This window comes from Melospiza georgiana, chromosome 11, assembly GCF_028018845.1.
Source record: "Melospiza georgiana isolate bMelGeo1 chromosome 11, bMelGeo1.pri, whole genome shotgun sequence".
Taxonomy (NCBI): Eukaryota; Metazoa; Chordata; class Aves; order Passeriformes; family Passerellidae; genus Melospiza; species Melospiza georgiana.
This window is the reverse complement of record NC_080440.1, coordinates 9,786,905-9,802,301: the sequence shown is the minus strand read 5'-3', so window position 1 is coordinate 9,802,301 and position 15,397 is coordinate 9,786,905. Positions and strand designations below refer to the sequence as shown.

Here is a 15,397-nt window from a genome sequence, read left to right as displayed (position 1 = left end):
GTACCAGCAAGATATAACAAGGGGTGGGCAAGGGGAGCCCGGCAGGGCTTTTTCAAGGAAGGTCACCCTACCACATATCCAGGTTAGCAGCCTCTCTCTGCTCCCAATCATAAGTCTGCTCTGACTCAGGAAAGGCACAGAAAATTAAATGAAGGATCAAATCTGGGAGATTTACAGTGGCAGTTCAAGAGGTGGCTGAGATTGATACAGGTCCATGTGTGGTATACATCAATCTCAGTGCCAACAGCAATAAGAAAACCCTTGCAAACCACAGGAAAACAAAAACAGCAGAGCAAAACAAAACAAAACAAACACTGGCAAATCAGGCAACAGAAGAGGTGCATTTCAGGGCAGTAACATTCAATAAAAGCATGAGCCAGGGATCAAGGTGTGAAGTGAGCAAATAGATTTGGGTAAAACTTATCTCCAACAGCTTTTTGCATCATCCCACGGACCAGTGCACTAAGACATCTCACAGTCAGGTTTGCCAGCAATAAGGTGATGCCCCAGCTGGAGCTCCCAGCTCACAGTGCAGCCCCCAAGGTTTGGGAACCGATTTTAGCACTGCAAAGGCAGCTGATGCTGCAGGAAGGTGACATCACAGAGGAAGACATTTAATGCAGTAGGTGGCAAATCAGGTGCTTTATCCCAGATTTGTACTGCATTTTGATGCAAAGTGCTTAAAAGCCAGTGGGAGTCAAAAATTCAGGAAGAAATTCCAGACAGCATTAACTATTTTAAAAGAAAGATTTCTGGCACCCCATTTAGACTTGTTTCCAGCTTATCCAAGAAGCTCTGCTAAACCTTACCAAGACTTAATTCCCATAAATGTGATTCTCCCTCAGTGTTCAGCTAAGTAGCAATGTTTCAAAAAAAGTAAATACCAAATCGTGGGAGTTGGATTATTCATTCATGTGGTAAAAGCCATTATATATTAATACATACAGATGTTCCCACTTCAGGACTGATCTAAACATATGTAGATTTTAGACTCTGACACACAAACCATCTCTTATGCAATGGCCCATGTATGAGCCCAGGCTGATTTATCCTAGACTGTGTCAGGAGGATTCACGGGAGCTGTGTGAGAGATGGAATAAGCTTATTGCTAAATGACTAAAGAAAGAGTAAGCAAGAGCCTCACTTAAAATGAAAGCAAGGAGGGAGAAGGAGAGAAATCGAAGAGTCAGGAATATCAGATTTAGCAGGACAACAACATGAAATATGAAAGTTCCAAAGCTCCAAATTATTGGACGTTGGAACTGGTGCAGCCTCATCAGAACTGGTGCAAATCTCATCAAACCAGCTGTTAAAAATTTGCCTGAATTGCCCATTAAATCTTGCTTTCAACAAGCTCAGCTCTTGTGTTTGCCCACTTCTTGCTTCCCATTAAGCCTTGACTTGGCTTCAGACTCTGCCAACGTGCCAGCCTCAAAACAGGCTGATGTCAAAGATCAGCACAGCACCACTTCAATGAAAGCAAACATCTGTTCAGTATGAAAGATGGATGAGACCCTGCTCCAGCAGAGTTATTAATGTATTCCAGCTGTTTCCCATGGCTGCCTTAATGCAAACTGCTGTGCTGCTTTCCAGTTGCTTTATATCACACAGGTGAAACAAAACAGGTGGAGAACCCAGTCTCAACTTCAGCCAGCACAAGAATTCACAAAAGACATAGAAACTCCTGGTGAAATTCAGAACAAAATGCTGCAAGCTGTGCTCTGTGACTCTCTGAAAAGCTCACAAAGATGCTTCTTGTGAGTACCTGTAAGCCAAGACAACCTTGAGATTTTCACAAGGAAATCCTGCTCTGTGAAGAATTCATGCCCCATAGCTCTGTGGGTCAGTTTTCCCTTGGCCTTTTTTTGAAACCCAAAACTGTGGCAATCAAAGGATTAGCCAGGTGCAAGGTATGGCCACAAGGAGCCTCAGGTTGGGAAATGGGGACACTGGTTAGAACAGCCCTTGCAATTTGCTGAGAGTCCCAGCTCTCCCAACCATCACAAACGCCAGAGGGACTGGCAGACTCATGCCTAGGACTGAGGAAAAGTCAGTTTTGCGTTGCCCCAGGCAGACACCTGCTCCCCTTTGAACAGGGGAGGGGAGCCTGGATAAGAAGGGGAGAGGCACAGGAGCTCTCCCAGGGCTGGACTGAGCAGTTCCAGCAGCACAGCCCCACCTGCACCCAAACCTGCCCCCTCCCCACACCACAACCCAAGGCCAGGCAGGTGGGCAGCAGAATGAGGCTACATCTGAAAAGATGCAACACACACCTGAATGGTTGCTGCTGGGAGTTTTAAAGCTTATAGACAGTAGGAAGTAGCAATGAACTCAGGAAAATTCAGGTGTAGCTAAAGACTGCAGAGTCTTGGGAAGAGAGAAGATGCACGTGACAGCTTTTCTCCAGGCAGGAGCACAGACCATTAAATGTAATGCTTCACATTATGCTTCCAAATACCCACTTAATTTTGATTCAACAAGGCACTTGTGCTAATAAAAATTAAAACCAGCAGGTTCTGCAGAGTGTGTAATGGATGTGTGGAAGAGCTGCGTGCGCAGGTATATCTAAAATTAACTATGAATACTAAACCTGACTACTTTCCAAGTCTGGAGAAGTCTGGGGAGCACTGCAAAAACTTGGATGCCAGTCCTTGGCAGGGTGCTGTGCAAGGGCCCATCCAGCCCCTCACCTCACCAGGGGTCCTCAGGATTGTGGGGGAACATCCCTGCACCAGATATCTCCCATTCCCACCTCTCTAACCTCCAGATGGAGTCTGGATTCTCCAAAAGCAAATATTGCCAAAAGTTTACCTCTTGCCACTGCATGCCAGAACCAAAAGCAGCTGCTGATGATACATTTCCACCAGTTTCACACAAGTATGGATGTCTGTGTGTCCACACTGCTGCAGGAGAGCTGAGTGCGTGCTCAGGGAGGCGAGGGGGAAGAGATTGTCTCAGTGAATGTCAGATACAGCAGGTCCATTTAATGACTAAACACACATGACTGTTTGCTTATAAAACACAGTGTCACATAAATCTGCTAGGAGCTAATTGCCTATTATAGCTCATGACGCTGCTGGAGTCAGCTGCTGAATTATAAAGGCTCCTTTACAAAGGAGGGAAAGCCAGTGGAGTTCTGCCTGCCCGCCTCCACCACAGTTTCCAAACATTTTGTTTTCCAGTTCCTGTAAGGTGAATGCCTATCCCCCCTCTAAGTGATGGGGCCTTTCTGCCAAGCTTGCTTGAGTGAAAAGATTTAGGATAAATTGAAATACAAGGGGGAAGAGGAGTTTCTTTGATTCTTTTTTGAAATTATTATTATTATTAATAACAAAACTTTCTCTGTTGTCCCAAGGTTCTTGTCCAGCCTCACAAATCACAGCATCTACCTCTCAACTGGCTCTGCAGCCAGCCTGGAGCTGGGTGGTATTTGCCACCACCTTGATGGCAGCAGTCACCTCCCATGGCCTGGCTGCAGCAACAAGGAGCAGGGAGTGGCAGGGAGAAGATCCACATGCTGCACGGCACAGACAGGCAAGGGAGCAATGCACCACAGAGTGACACCTGGGCTCGGAGGGAAATAGGGAGCAATGAGTGATGCACCCTCTGTCTCTGAGCTCTCCTAACTTCACTCTGATTTTAACTCCACGGGTACAAGGTTTACAAGTCACCTGGGCTGTCTCATCCAGATCTGCACATCCTTGAGCATCTTCCCACTGATTCCAGGCACAGCTCTGTGGCTCTATCCCAGGACCCCACGTAGTCCATTCCTTCCTCAGACTCACACCCCCCTGATTCCCCTGCATGGCTTCACTGCTGCAGAGGCATCAGCTGAGGCTGACCCTGCAGAGATGGTGCCCAAAATCCCCCCTGCTCCTGGGGGCTCATGGGCTGCAGATTGGAGGCATTCTGGGGGCAGGAGCAGCAGAGCACAGCATCTCATGGCAGGAAGGAACAAGATCTCTTTACACAGTGGGTTGTATGGGAAATGCATTACATTATTAAAAAAAAAAAAAAAAAAAAAACCCTTAGCAAAACACATACCTTCATCTGATGCCAAGAATTTAATCCTACCCAAATGGCACCACATTCCATAAAGAAATTATCCTCTATAAATCACTGGGCAGGAGCAGGCCACTTCCCTCACATTTCAGGGTGGAGGATTCACTGCAATAAGGACCCCGTATGGATCAGCCATCATGCCCACAAGGGGAAAGGAAGAGATGTCCACTGAAATCTGATGGAGAAGCAGATTTATTGCTGCAACATCTCCATGTAGGCTGGTAGCACAACAGTGGGGACTGCTGGAGGTCTGACTCAGACCCTCCATCATTTGTATGGTCATGCACGTGGTTGCTCAAAGATGAGGAGCAGATCCATGACTGAAGTTGGCTATTTGGCTGAAAAAGCAGATGTCTGGAGCTGAGCCATCCCACCCTCAGCCTCAGGTGAGAGCTCCCATAGGGCAGGGGCTGAGAGGGCTGGACCTCTGGGCTCCCCACATACTGAGATAGCTCTGAGGAGGGACAGAACTTGGAAGTGAAGAATTAATGGAGTCTCAAATGAGTTTGTTTACTCAATCTCTGTAAACAGCTGGACACATGATCTCCAAAACAGAAGCACACACCAGATCAGGGACCTACCTCCCTACTTTGGGAAAGAGGAAGATGCAATGATGCAGAAGAATGCAACAAGTCCTGTTTTCATCCACACACCTGGCAGCAGGGAGCCAGATCATACTCTTTCCAGCACAAGTTCTTGCCTCCCAGGACCAAAGCATGTTTATGCTTTTGAAACTGCTCCCCAGACCTTCTCACCAGTGCTGTTCTCCCCAGACCTGAGCCAGGTCCTACCTCAAAGCTTCATTATGATAAACCACAAAAGTGTTGATTATATATTAAGGCTGGAAGTTGGAGTACTGCTGGGAAGAAACCCACAGTGCCTTCACCTTGCTAACATGAACCTGCACAGTAAGAAACAGATCAATTGTGAGGAGTGATGAAGTGGATCATCTCTTCATCCCTCAGCCACACTAAATAATTTACAGGGCCGTTTTGGGACTGACATGCAAAGCAGTTTAACAATGATTTAACAAAAAAGTATGAGATTCCATCTTTTCATGGTTTCCAGGTGTTGAGATCAATTTACTTCACAGCAATTTTAATTTCAGGGCCTTTCTTTTCCCTCCTCCCTACAAAACCTGCAGCTGCCAACTATACTGGCATCTACAGCAGCTAGGAAACTAATTTCCCTGTGAAGCAAATTCTTCCAGGATGAATTGAATGAAGGCAGAGCTCATAATTGCACATTACTGAAAACATTTCTGATAAAAAATAGGGAGATATTTTTATCCACATCTCCAGTTGAAAATTGCTGGAAAAGATGCTTTTGAAAAGCCATCATCTCCAAGCATGTAATTATCAGATCCTTGAACAAAAACACACGGTCAAAGAAAAAAAAAAGACTTCCATTGAAATAAAAAATCGGGGGTGGCAATTGTTAGGAATGGAGGGAGAGAAATTCTTCATCCTGTGTGATTTTGCACATTTCAAGTTACTAGACTGATTTATAAATCCACAGATTAATAAACTTGGTGGCTAAGAACATCAAGCTCAGTTAGTAATTTTTTTTTTGTTGCTATGAACAGAATAATAGTAATAATATTATAAGAAATAAAAAATCAGAAGCAGACTAGCAGTCAGACTGTCACAGACCCAGAATTTCCTAACGCCCACACAAGCACGTTTGTCTTGAAACCAAATTCTGCCACCTTGAATAGACAGGCGTACAATGACCTGGGGGCCCCATCCCATCAAGGCTTAAGACCATGCCTACCCTGATGGGATTACTCACATGCTAAAATTTATGCAGTAGCTGAACCGACAGCTGAAAAGAGCCTTAAATGTTCTTATGCCTGGTAGCATTTCATTGTCAATTGATGAACATTGCTAAATATTTTTTTGCTCTACTTTTTCCTCTCCAGCTCTGCATTAGCACATCTTTCTGATTATTATTACTTGTTAGATTTAATTATTGCTTTTATTTGCAACACCTACACATGCCTACACACAAAAGCAGAGGTGCTCTTCCCTCCAAGTTGCCCAATACCTTTTTCTAGCCTTCTGGGTAAAATTCCATCCTTGAGTTAGGTGGATAATATCACAAGCAGTAAACATTGACATCCACACGCAATCAATTTTAACAGTCCATTTTCAAAAGAAATCAAATCCTACATGCCCTAACTTATGCAAGCACTTTGGCAGTGCAGTTACCCTTGGCTTCCATGGATTAATAACAGAACAACATTATATAGAACAATGATCCTAGATACAAAGCCAAAAGCAAGACTTGACACACCACATGAAACTCAGTCCCCTTCTGTGGGTCACTCTAAGCCAGAGGGTGCCTCTTCCAGTGGCAATGAAATTTTCTTAAGGAGGGTGGCAGGGAGGTTAATGCCTGGGCTGGAAACTGGGCTCCAACATTTAACACTGGAGAGAAAAACCTCCATAGCAGTTGTTTAACTGACACTGTGGACCAATATTTGTATCAAATCTCCCTGGTTTTTGCACTGAAAAGCATCCCTCTCATACTCATCCCTCCTCATACTGGAGGAGAAAAACTGAATTTAAAAAATTGTTTCTATAGGCCATGAAAAGCTGTAGAATATTACTTTCATCTGTTTTCTTCTATAAAAGAGAAATTTCAGTAGAATGGGTAATCTTTAGAAAAGAGCAAGAATTCATTTTGACAGCACAGATCAGCTCATTTATACTTAAAAGTTTAGTCAACAAAACTTTAGAGACCTGGTCACCAAAGTCCTAAAGCCATCAGGAGGTAGCCATGAGAACCTAAGGAGGAGGGGGTAAGAGATCACAAGGCTGAAGAATAAAATGCAATGTTCAGTTTAAAAAAAACAAACCAAAACAACATGCTACCAGAGTGGGGGCGAGAGAATGACAAATCCATCACCCTCTCTTTGAGTTCCTGGAGCTGACTGTGTGTGAGCTGTTAACACCAAATGAGGAGGACTAACTGCAAACCTGGATCTACCACAAATACGTCATGCCCACTCAATTGCTTTCCATTTGAGAGTAACATTTCTGGATAGACAGAAAATGCAAGTTGCTATATCTCAATTTTAGAAACGCTTCTGACACTGTTTCACGTGCTATTTTCGTAAGTATGTTTGGGAAGCAGGATACAGATGATTATGAAGTGTATGCAAAACTGATTGGAAAACCACACACTGAGAAAATTCATCAGTTGTTCACAATCAGGAGGGAAAGATGTATTAAATGAAGTTCTGTGAGGACTCTCCACCAGCCTGGTAGGTTTCCTGGTAGGTTTTCTCTAAATGACCTGGATGGTTGCAAAGATATTATTAAGTTTACTGACAGCCACAAGGCATGAGGGACTGGAAGCAGGCCGGGAAGTAAATTTTGAACCCAGAATGACTCATACATGAAAGGACAGATGTACAATTTGGTAGAGGGGCATGCAAGTTACCATACCCAGGCAGGAAAAATCTAATGAATGAAGGATGGGGAAAAACTATCAAAGTGACAGCAAGGACTCTTCAGATACTGTGGGCTGCAAACTAAATGTAAATCCACAGTGCCATGTCATATGCAAGAAGAACTAACACCCTGCTATAAGCAAGGTGGGTATACTCTACAAAATCTGTGAAATCATTCTTTTCTTTTACTCAGCCCTCATAAAGGCCTTGGCTTCAATGCAGTCCCCAGGCTTGGGTACCACAGCTCAACAACAATGTGGCCCAGCTGGAGTTCATTCAGCTTGAATCAGTGCAGGCTGGTCAGACCACAACTTCTGAGGCTGGGGGGAGAGATGAGTTGTCTATGCTAAAAAGAAGAGAGGGAGGAGGGAAAGAAGTGTTATTGCTCTCTTCAAATATTTGGATGTGATGCACAGAGGGAAAGGAGTAATCTGTCATCTGTGTTAGGATGGAATACAAAGGCACTGAAATTACAAGTAAGCAAAGCTTTTCCTTAATATTTCAGAGTACTGAATTAATTTGAGCTGATGCACTGTTCCCAGATTGGATATATTCAAATGCAATGTGGATGGGTGATATCACAGGTATGGCCGATACTATCTCAAGGCAGAGGAATAGCACAAACTCTCTCTGCCCAGTTTTGTCTCAAGGAAATTAAGATCAATGATTCAGACCCAGAGATGTTTGTCTTGGTACACACACCCCAGTTAGTTTTTCTCTTAATCTTTCATTTGGCTGCAACTGAGGCAAAGCTGACAAGTGACGTAAGCAGCCTGATGAGCAGGACTTATATTAAATAGCACTATTGTGATGAATTCTTCAATAACAAAGATAAAATCTTTCTTCCTAGGAGATTAATCTATGAAGATTTCCTCCTGTCTTATTCTTGCTCCTCACATTAGTTTTCTATCCCTTTCAGGCATGTTTTTTTCTATTCTTTCCCCTGCTTATTTGGCAAGCAGAGAGAGAACACAGGGGAGCTGATCTCTTGAAAACTGGGAGCAGGAAGGGGCAGAGATCTATTAACAGGTCTCGTTTTCTGGCCATTCCCATCCTGCAATAAAGGGTGCAGTTTGCCAGTCTCAAAAAAGGACAGGAAATTCTGCTCTCCTTGGTCTGCAGAGAGTCCATCTCATGCTAAAAGCATGGCTTCTAATGGCAACAAAAAACCCCACACCTAAAACCAAACAACAAACCCAAATAGAAAAGCACTGAACATCCTCACTCATCTACGATCTTTATTCTTCCTTTGCCTTCTATACAAATTGTATTTTTAAAAAATCAAAAATAATTAAGTCACCCAAATGGATAAGTCTGAAAGACAAATGGTCTTCTGAAGTGTCTGTACTGTCCTCAATTAACATTTTACATGAGCTGGTATGGGATGGGATTTTCAGTGTGTGACTTGGAGCAGCACGAAGGAGATTCAGTGAGTTCTGTTGCTCTGCCCTTTTCTGCAGTGATCCTGCAGTAAGGACTAACTGAATGTGAAGTTTGCTAGAGCAAAACATAGAGGATGTTCCTGGACTTCAGAAAGGCCATAATGGATTTCAGGGAAGCCCTCCAACAGCAGGATTACAAAGGCTCTTGTGGAAACACAATCTAGCAGCAGAACCACTCACTCTAAATAGAAAATAAACACCACCTCCCATAAAACATCACTGCTACTTTGAGTTTTCTGACCCTTCCATTCTGAAGGACACACAAAATCTCTCAATGATTAAAATGTCCCATCAAAAAATGTCTGAAAGCAACTGACAGAAAGAAAAGAAATCATCAATACCCTAATGGTGGTGGGCCCAAAAAGCACTTCCGAAATGTTTGGATGCTTCTTTGAAACAATCCATTTGGTTTTGCCTATTTCACCTAAAATGCTAAAATGAGTGGTAAGATTGCAATTCCCTTCACTGCTTCCATTCTAGACTTCCAGAAAGCATTCCCAATAAAGCCATGATCTTGGTCCTCAGGAGCACCACAAGCATAAGCTGTGAGGGTCTGACACCAGGGTAAAAAAGGCTTTGTACCCACCCAGTGACTGCACCATTCCCTTGTACATGACACAACATTGGCCCAAGATTCTTGAGAAATGTTTGGGGCTGACATCAGGAAAATTTCTTATTTGATCACCCAGGATCCAGACATCACCATTTGCAACAACACAGCCATCTTGAAGCACCAGATGTCTCTAGTGTCACGTTGGAAGGACTTCACAAATGACCCCCTCTGTGGCTGGTGGCACCAAGGAGGCCCCTCGAGCACCCTCAGTGTCAGCCACCTCCAAACCAGGGCCCAGGTCCTGGCTCAACCCCAAGAGCAGTGTGAGATTCTGCCAGGTTGTCTTTTGATCTTTCCATGGAACAAGTACATTCCTGCCAAGTCACACGCCCAGACTCCCTCACCCTATCAGGACTCATTAGCGTGTCTCTGGCAGCTTCAAATTAAGCCCCCAAAATGCTTCTTGCTGTGCTGGTACAGTAGGTGGACATTGCCTCCAGTCACTGTCTGTGGGATTAGGCAACACAGCCAGGCTAAGATGCTTTCCACCTGGTTTATTTTACCCTCAGATTTAGGGAGGGAAAACAATTTTCTAAAGTTAGGTTTCGTGCTTTAGGGCTTCTTGATGCCAAGGAGAGGACGAAGTCAGTCTCACTACATCACTTCAGGCAGTGCGAAATGATTCAGAAACCATAAATTACCCCTGTACTTCCAACTCCAATGTCTTTGCTTTCAGAAGGGAAATGCTTGCATCAGAGCGGAAGACAAGCTCCATGTAGCACATTCAGCTGCAACAAGCAGAGCTACAGCATGCAACAAAGTACCTGAATATTGCACTCAGCTAGAAATATAAGAGCCTGTCCATCCTGGAAAGAGTCAGGCGGGAATTTGATGCCTGCCCTTTGTAAAGGTGTCCTTCTACACTCATCTATCTACTCTTTTGTGGAAATGAAATAGATTTTTTTTTTTATACTCCACAGTAACAGTGAACTCATATCTAAAGCAGGGGTTAGCAGCTCATTGAAATGTCAGATTTCCAGCGGGAACTGAAATATTTATTAGACAAGGTAATAGTGGATTGTACAGGAGGGGGGGCATTGGCAGTGATCCCACCACATTCAGCAGAGCACTTCTCCCCTCTTCCTTCCCAGCCCTCTAATCGCTACTGCTGAATGCCCAGACCATTCACACACTGAGCCTGGGAAATAAGGAGCTACATTTAGATTTTGTTTTTTAAAAAGCCAGAACAGCTTTAAAGACTCCACAATATCTGAGGTACCAGAACAGCCCCTGTGACTGCCAATCTTCAAGGTGGAGAAGGAGAAGGCAGCCTGAAGGGTACTCTCCAGTGGTCACAGGGAGAAATTCTTTACAGAGAAGCCAAGAAATAGTTCACAAATCAAAGTAATTAAGTTTGCATGCAACGGTTTGGATTTGTAAAATCACTTTGAAAGTAGCACATGAAACCGTTCATGATATTAAAGATGCTTAAAGAAAATCAGATTAAACAAAAGTAAACTACTGGACAAGGGAAAGAAAAATACAAACAAGGCTCACTCACCAAAGTCTGACTGCAAATCCTTTTTCAGTCCACAAAGCATGTCTGCTGTTATCTATCAAATCATTCAATTAATTGTAAGAGCCGCTCGGTTTTCTCTCCTCCCTGCCTGGCCGGAGCCCCTTGCCGGGCAGCCCGGGCCGGCTCCCAGCGCCGAGCGCGGCCGCAGCGCACACGCGGCTCCCGCACCGCCCGGCACCGAGATCAGCACCCACCGTCCGGGGCTCTCCAGCTTGCGAGGACTCGGAAATCTGGCAATCCTTTAGGAAGAAATACCTTTACGCGGCTGTTTAACGTGCGGCTCGCCAGTCCCGCGTAGAAATAGGAAAATGAAGGGAATGGGGGATTTTTTTTATGAGGTCCTAAAAATCCGGTGCTAGTTCTCTCGGCTGCACTGTCCATCGGGCATTGCCAAGCAAAAGTTGGAAGCGCAGTGATTAACCGGAACAGCTGGTTGAAGGGGAGGCAGCCACTGAACCCTGACGCTCCGGCAGATGCAGCAAATGTCGAGCGAGCACTTCATTCCCGGCGGAATTCCACCCCGCGCCCCGCCGGCGGAGAGCGGGCATCATCCCGCGGGGATGCGCTGGCCCCTTCCTGCCCGAGCCCCTCCGAGGCTTTCATGGGCATGTCAGGCGGGGCGTGGGGGAATTAAAAAAGGCAGAGACGGAGGGGGGCGGGCAGGCGGTGCTGCGGCGGAGGCAGCGCTGCCCCCGCGCCAGAACTTGGCCGGCAGCGGAGCCGCGCAGCAGCCCCGAGTTGCAGCTGCAGTTGCAGCAGCAGCAGCAGAGGGGCTGAGCACACGAAGAGGCTGCGACTGCAGTGTTGCCTGACACACTTTCCTCTCCCCCACCCCCTCTTGGCAAGTGCTTGCAGAGCCTCCAGCACCTTTCAAGGCAATGTCAAGCTGCTGTCAAAGCATTACAGTCCCTCCCAAACACACACACACACGGGGCTCGTAAGGGAATATGAGGCTGCAGCCTTGTGTCCTCCCTACAGCGCTTGCTGAGAACCCGGTTTAACCCTTCCTTAGGAAGGGCAGAGGAATCAGCACGGGCAGAAGTCATGCACGTCCTGTGTTGAGATCTTGGCGAGAGGAGGCTTTGAGGGCAGTGCTGGGACCCAGCTGGTCGCAGAGAGCTTGGCCCTCCAAGATGCTGCATGGCTTCCCTTGACAATGCTGGCCCTGCACTGTGGGTAGGGAAAGGGCACTGGCCCTGGAAGAAATGGTTGCAGCAAACCAGTGTCTTCTTCCTTTACTATTAAAATGGAAAAGTTGGCTGATTTGTGTTGAAGATCCAGAGCATGCAAGGTATGCCAATGCCCTGGCCATGGGGCTATTAGGGTGTGCACAGGGTCAGATCCTGCCTCCAGCACTGTGCAGGTTCCCTTCTCAGCCAAGCTGTGAGAGGCAAACTGTGCTAACCAGCTCATGGCAGCATTCTCCATAGTCACCCTATTGCCTTGAGAACTACTGTCATCTATAACAGCAAGATTATGCCCACAAACAGTGAAAAGAGATCAAGACGAGCACGGACTAAGGCACAAAAGGCATCTACATTTTTGTATAAGGGTCCAGTCGTGGTTGAGACTGCTACTAAATTTGTCTGAAAGTAGCCAAGAGGTCACAGATTTAGAAGGAAGCTCATGGAAAGGCAGCAAGGTTAAGCCTTGTTTCCTTAGGAAAGAAATCAGGATAAATCAAGAGGAACTAAACACATCTGAATGCACCAGCAGGAAATTTTTACAGACCTGGGGGCCCTAACTCTGTGTGGAGGAGGATAACTGGGTTTCAGCCTAATGCCAGAGCTCTTGTTCAGATTGAAATGCAGCAGCATCTCTATTGTGGTTCAAATTCAGCTGTTTCATGAGATGATAACTTCTACAAAAGCAATAAAATCACTAAGTAATAAAAAAACTACTTACAAAAGAGATATTTTGGTCCATAATTTGTTTAAAAGAAGTTATTCAGTCTGACAATAGACTTAATTAGTAATTGAGGCAAAATTTATAATTAGAAATCTTTTCACACAGCTATTAATGCTTTTGCTGCAGAGAAATTTCATCTTAAAGGAAAAAACATTACCAGTTGCACCACAAATACAAGAAGCTGCTAATTTGAGAATAGCCAATTGCTTTGGATTCCATGAAATGGATGTCTCCAAAATGGTGTTTTAAAGAAAAATTTAATATAATTGTGCGATTAGACCACCATAAAATTCTTCCCAGGTTATCTGCTGCATGAAAAAAGTGTGTGAGAACACAGCTCTAATATCCAGTTGAAGCTGTTTGTGTTTGTGGATGAGAACTGGCTGGAGCTGCCCCATTCCTCTGATGTTGGTGGAGAAGGAAGAGGCATTTGGGCATTTCAAGCCCAGAATTGCTGGTGGCATTTGTTGAGCTGCTTGGCAAGACACCAGAGCACCAGGAGCCTGGAGAGGACAGAGATGTTTACTCTATGGTTTCTGTCCAAAATCCACAAGCACAACACTTTCTTCATGTTTCAGGTGGCACTGTATTAAAACCAGTTGAACAGCTTGAGTTTCTAATGGGGAACGGAAAGGATACACTCCACACCCCAACAAAACAAGGCAGACCAAAAACATATGGCATCAAAGTGTGTAGGTGTCATAAAAGAGCATGAAGCATCAACCTAAGCTATGGTGACAAACTCAAGGAACAATATGTAGAGTTTGGATGTTTCAGGAACAGTCTGTGCATTGTCCTTTACCTTCTTGACATAAACTTTGTGTGCTCAGAATTAGCAACTTTCAAAAAATTCTCTGGCAACATCAACTACACACAATCCTCACCTACAAATGTATGGTTTTTAAAATAAGTTAATTCTGTGGAGGTGGAATGTTAAAAAAGTATTTTCAAAGGAAAAAAAAAGAAAACAAAAAAAAATCTCAGTTATGTTTTTTTGGCATATTCTGATCTCTTATTACCATTCCAGGAGGAAAGAGGGTTTAGGAAATGCTTTCTTGCACCTCCACTTCAGTATAAAATGCTCAAGGAAAAAGACAGCACAGGCTGAGGACAGTCCATGGCTAGAGAGCTCTGGGTGGTCCCTATTGCAAACATTCATCCATGCAGGCTCGTGGGTATCTCTCATCCATACAACAGAAGTGGTGATGCCAGTGAATAAGCACCCACTCTGCAGAAATGGGCATTTACTTTTCTCAGGAACAGGCTGCTCTTTGAGTAAAGTTCATTTGTTGTAAGTAAGGAGTATCTACCCTTACATGCACAGACATGTACTAGTGCTTGGTTGTGCATTTCTTGTACCCACCACATCCTGTCCTGCTTGTGAACCTCATACATATTTCCCCAGAGCTGCCTTACAAATCCTCCCAGGACCTCAGTGGGAGCGATGCTGCAAACCTTACATGGCCTAAATTGGTTGGGATGACATTTACAGAATAAACTTTTATCCAAACAAGACAGGGAGGACAGCAGAGGGAAGATCACAGGCTATTCAGAATATCCATTATTTAGTCCAGTGTTTGATGGGTATTTGTAACCATTACTTATTTAACCACATCCAAAAGGATCCTTGTCAGAAGCCACAGGACTGTGGAACACTCACACAAGATCCTGATATGAACCATTTAGCACTGAACATGCTCTGAACTGTGGAGAACACGGAGAGAATCTTACATCACTCCACATTAGGAAGTCTCAGGAGACTCTCTGAAGACAGCTGAATGAACATAATGAACAGTGAGGCACAAGAAGATGATGAGGAAAAACCCCCAACCAGATGCACTTAGCGCAGAGGAACACCGGCGTTCCAACCGCATATAAAATGATATTAATAGCAACAGAAATTGCTTTGGGTTAGGGAAGGTTCAGAAGAGACTGACACAGATGCTTTCTACTTTTTTTTTTTAGTTCAGATGTTAAATTAAGATTTTCTGTTGCCATCTCCTTCTTTTCATCCTACTTCTTCCATTTAACAATACGCCTGCACATCAGGGACCCCTGGGACTGGGGACTCATCTTCCTGCTCATCCACCCTCTCAAGGCTTGTTTCTGGCACAGCAGACCCAGTGCTTCCAGTTGTCTTACTGGGAAAGACAGCTTTTACTGGGAATTCTAAGTATTTCTGCTCAAAATCAAGAAGTTTGGAGAGCCTATACCCTTCTTTGATTGATTTTTGGTTCCAACAGACAGGGAGGAGGAGGAGGAGGAGGGACAAAAGGAAGACCCATCACTCTCTTAGTGGAAGAGGCTTCACAGCTGATTACCCAGCTACCCACTGGCTGCACATTTGCTCCATTTCATCTGCTCCATTTTTACATAGTTGTGCTTATTTAGAAACC

At 44.7% G+C, this 15,397-nt stretch overlaps 1 protein-coding gene across 6 annotated transcripts in view; it reads right to left on the bottom strand.

The window, feature by feature from the left end:
- Positions 1–15,397, bottom strand: part of GRIP2 (glutamate receptor interacting protein 2) — a 248,542-nt gene that overhangs the window by 69,814 nt on the left and 163,331 nt on the right. The window contains exon 1 of one of the 6 annotated variants that reach the window (XM_058031753.1): positions 11,076–11,773. The exons of the other annotated variants lie outside the window; for them this stretch is intronic. Within the exon in view, the coding sequence (XP_057887736.1) occupies positions 11,076–11,115 (40 nt within the window). The 5' untranslated portion in view covers positions 11,116–11,773. Of the gene's footprint in view, positions 1–11,075; positions 11,774–15,397 lie in introns of those variants that run through there. 6 annotated transcript variants of the gene reach the window in all.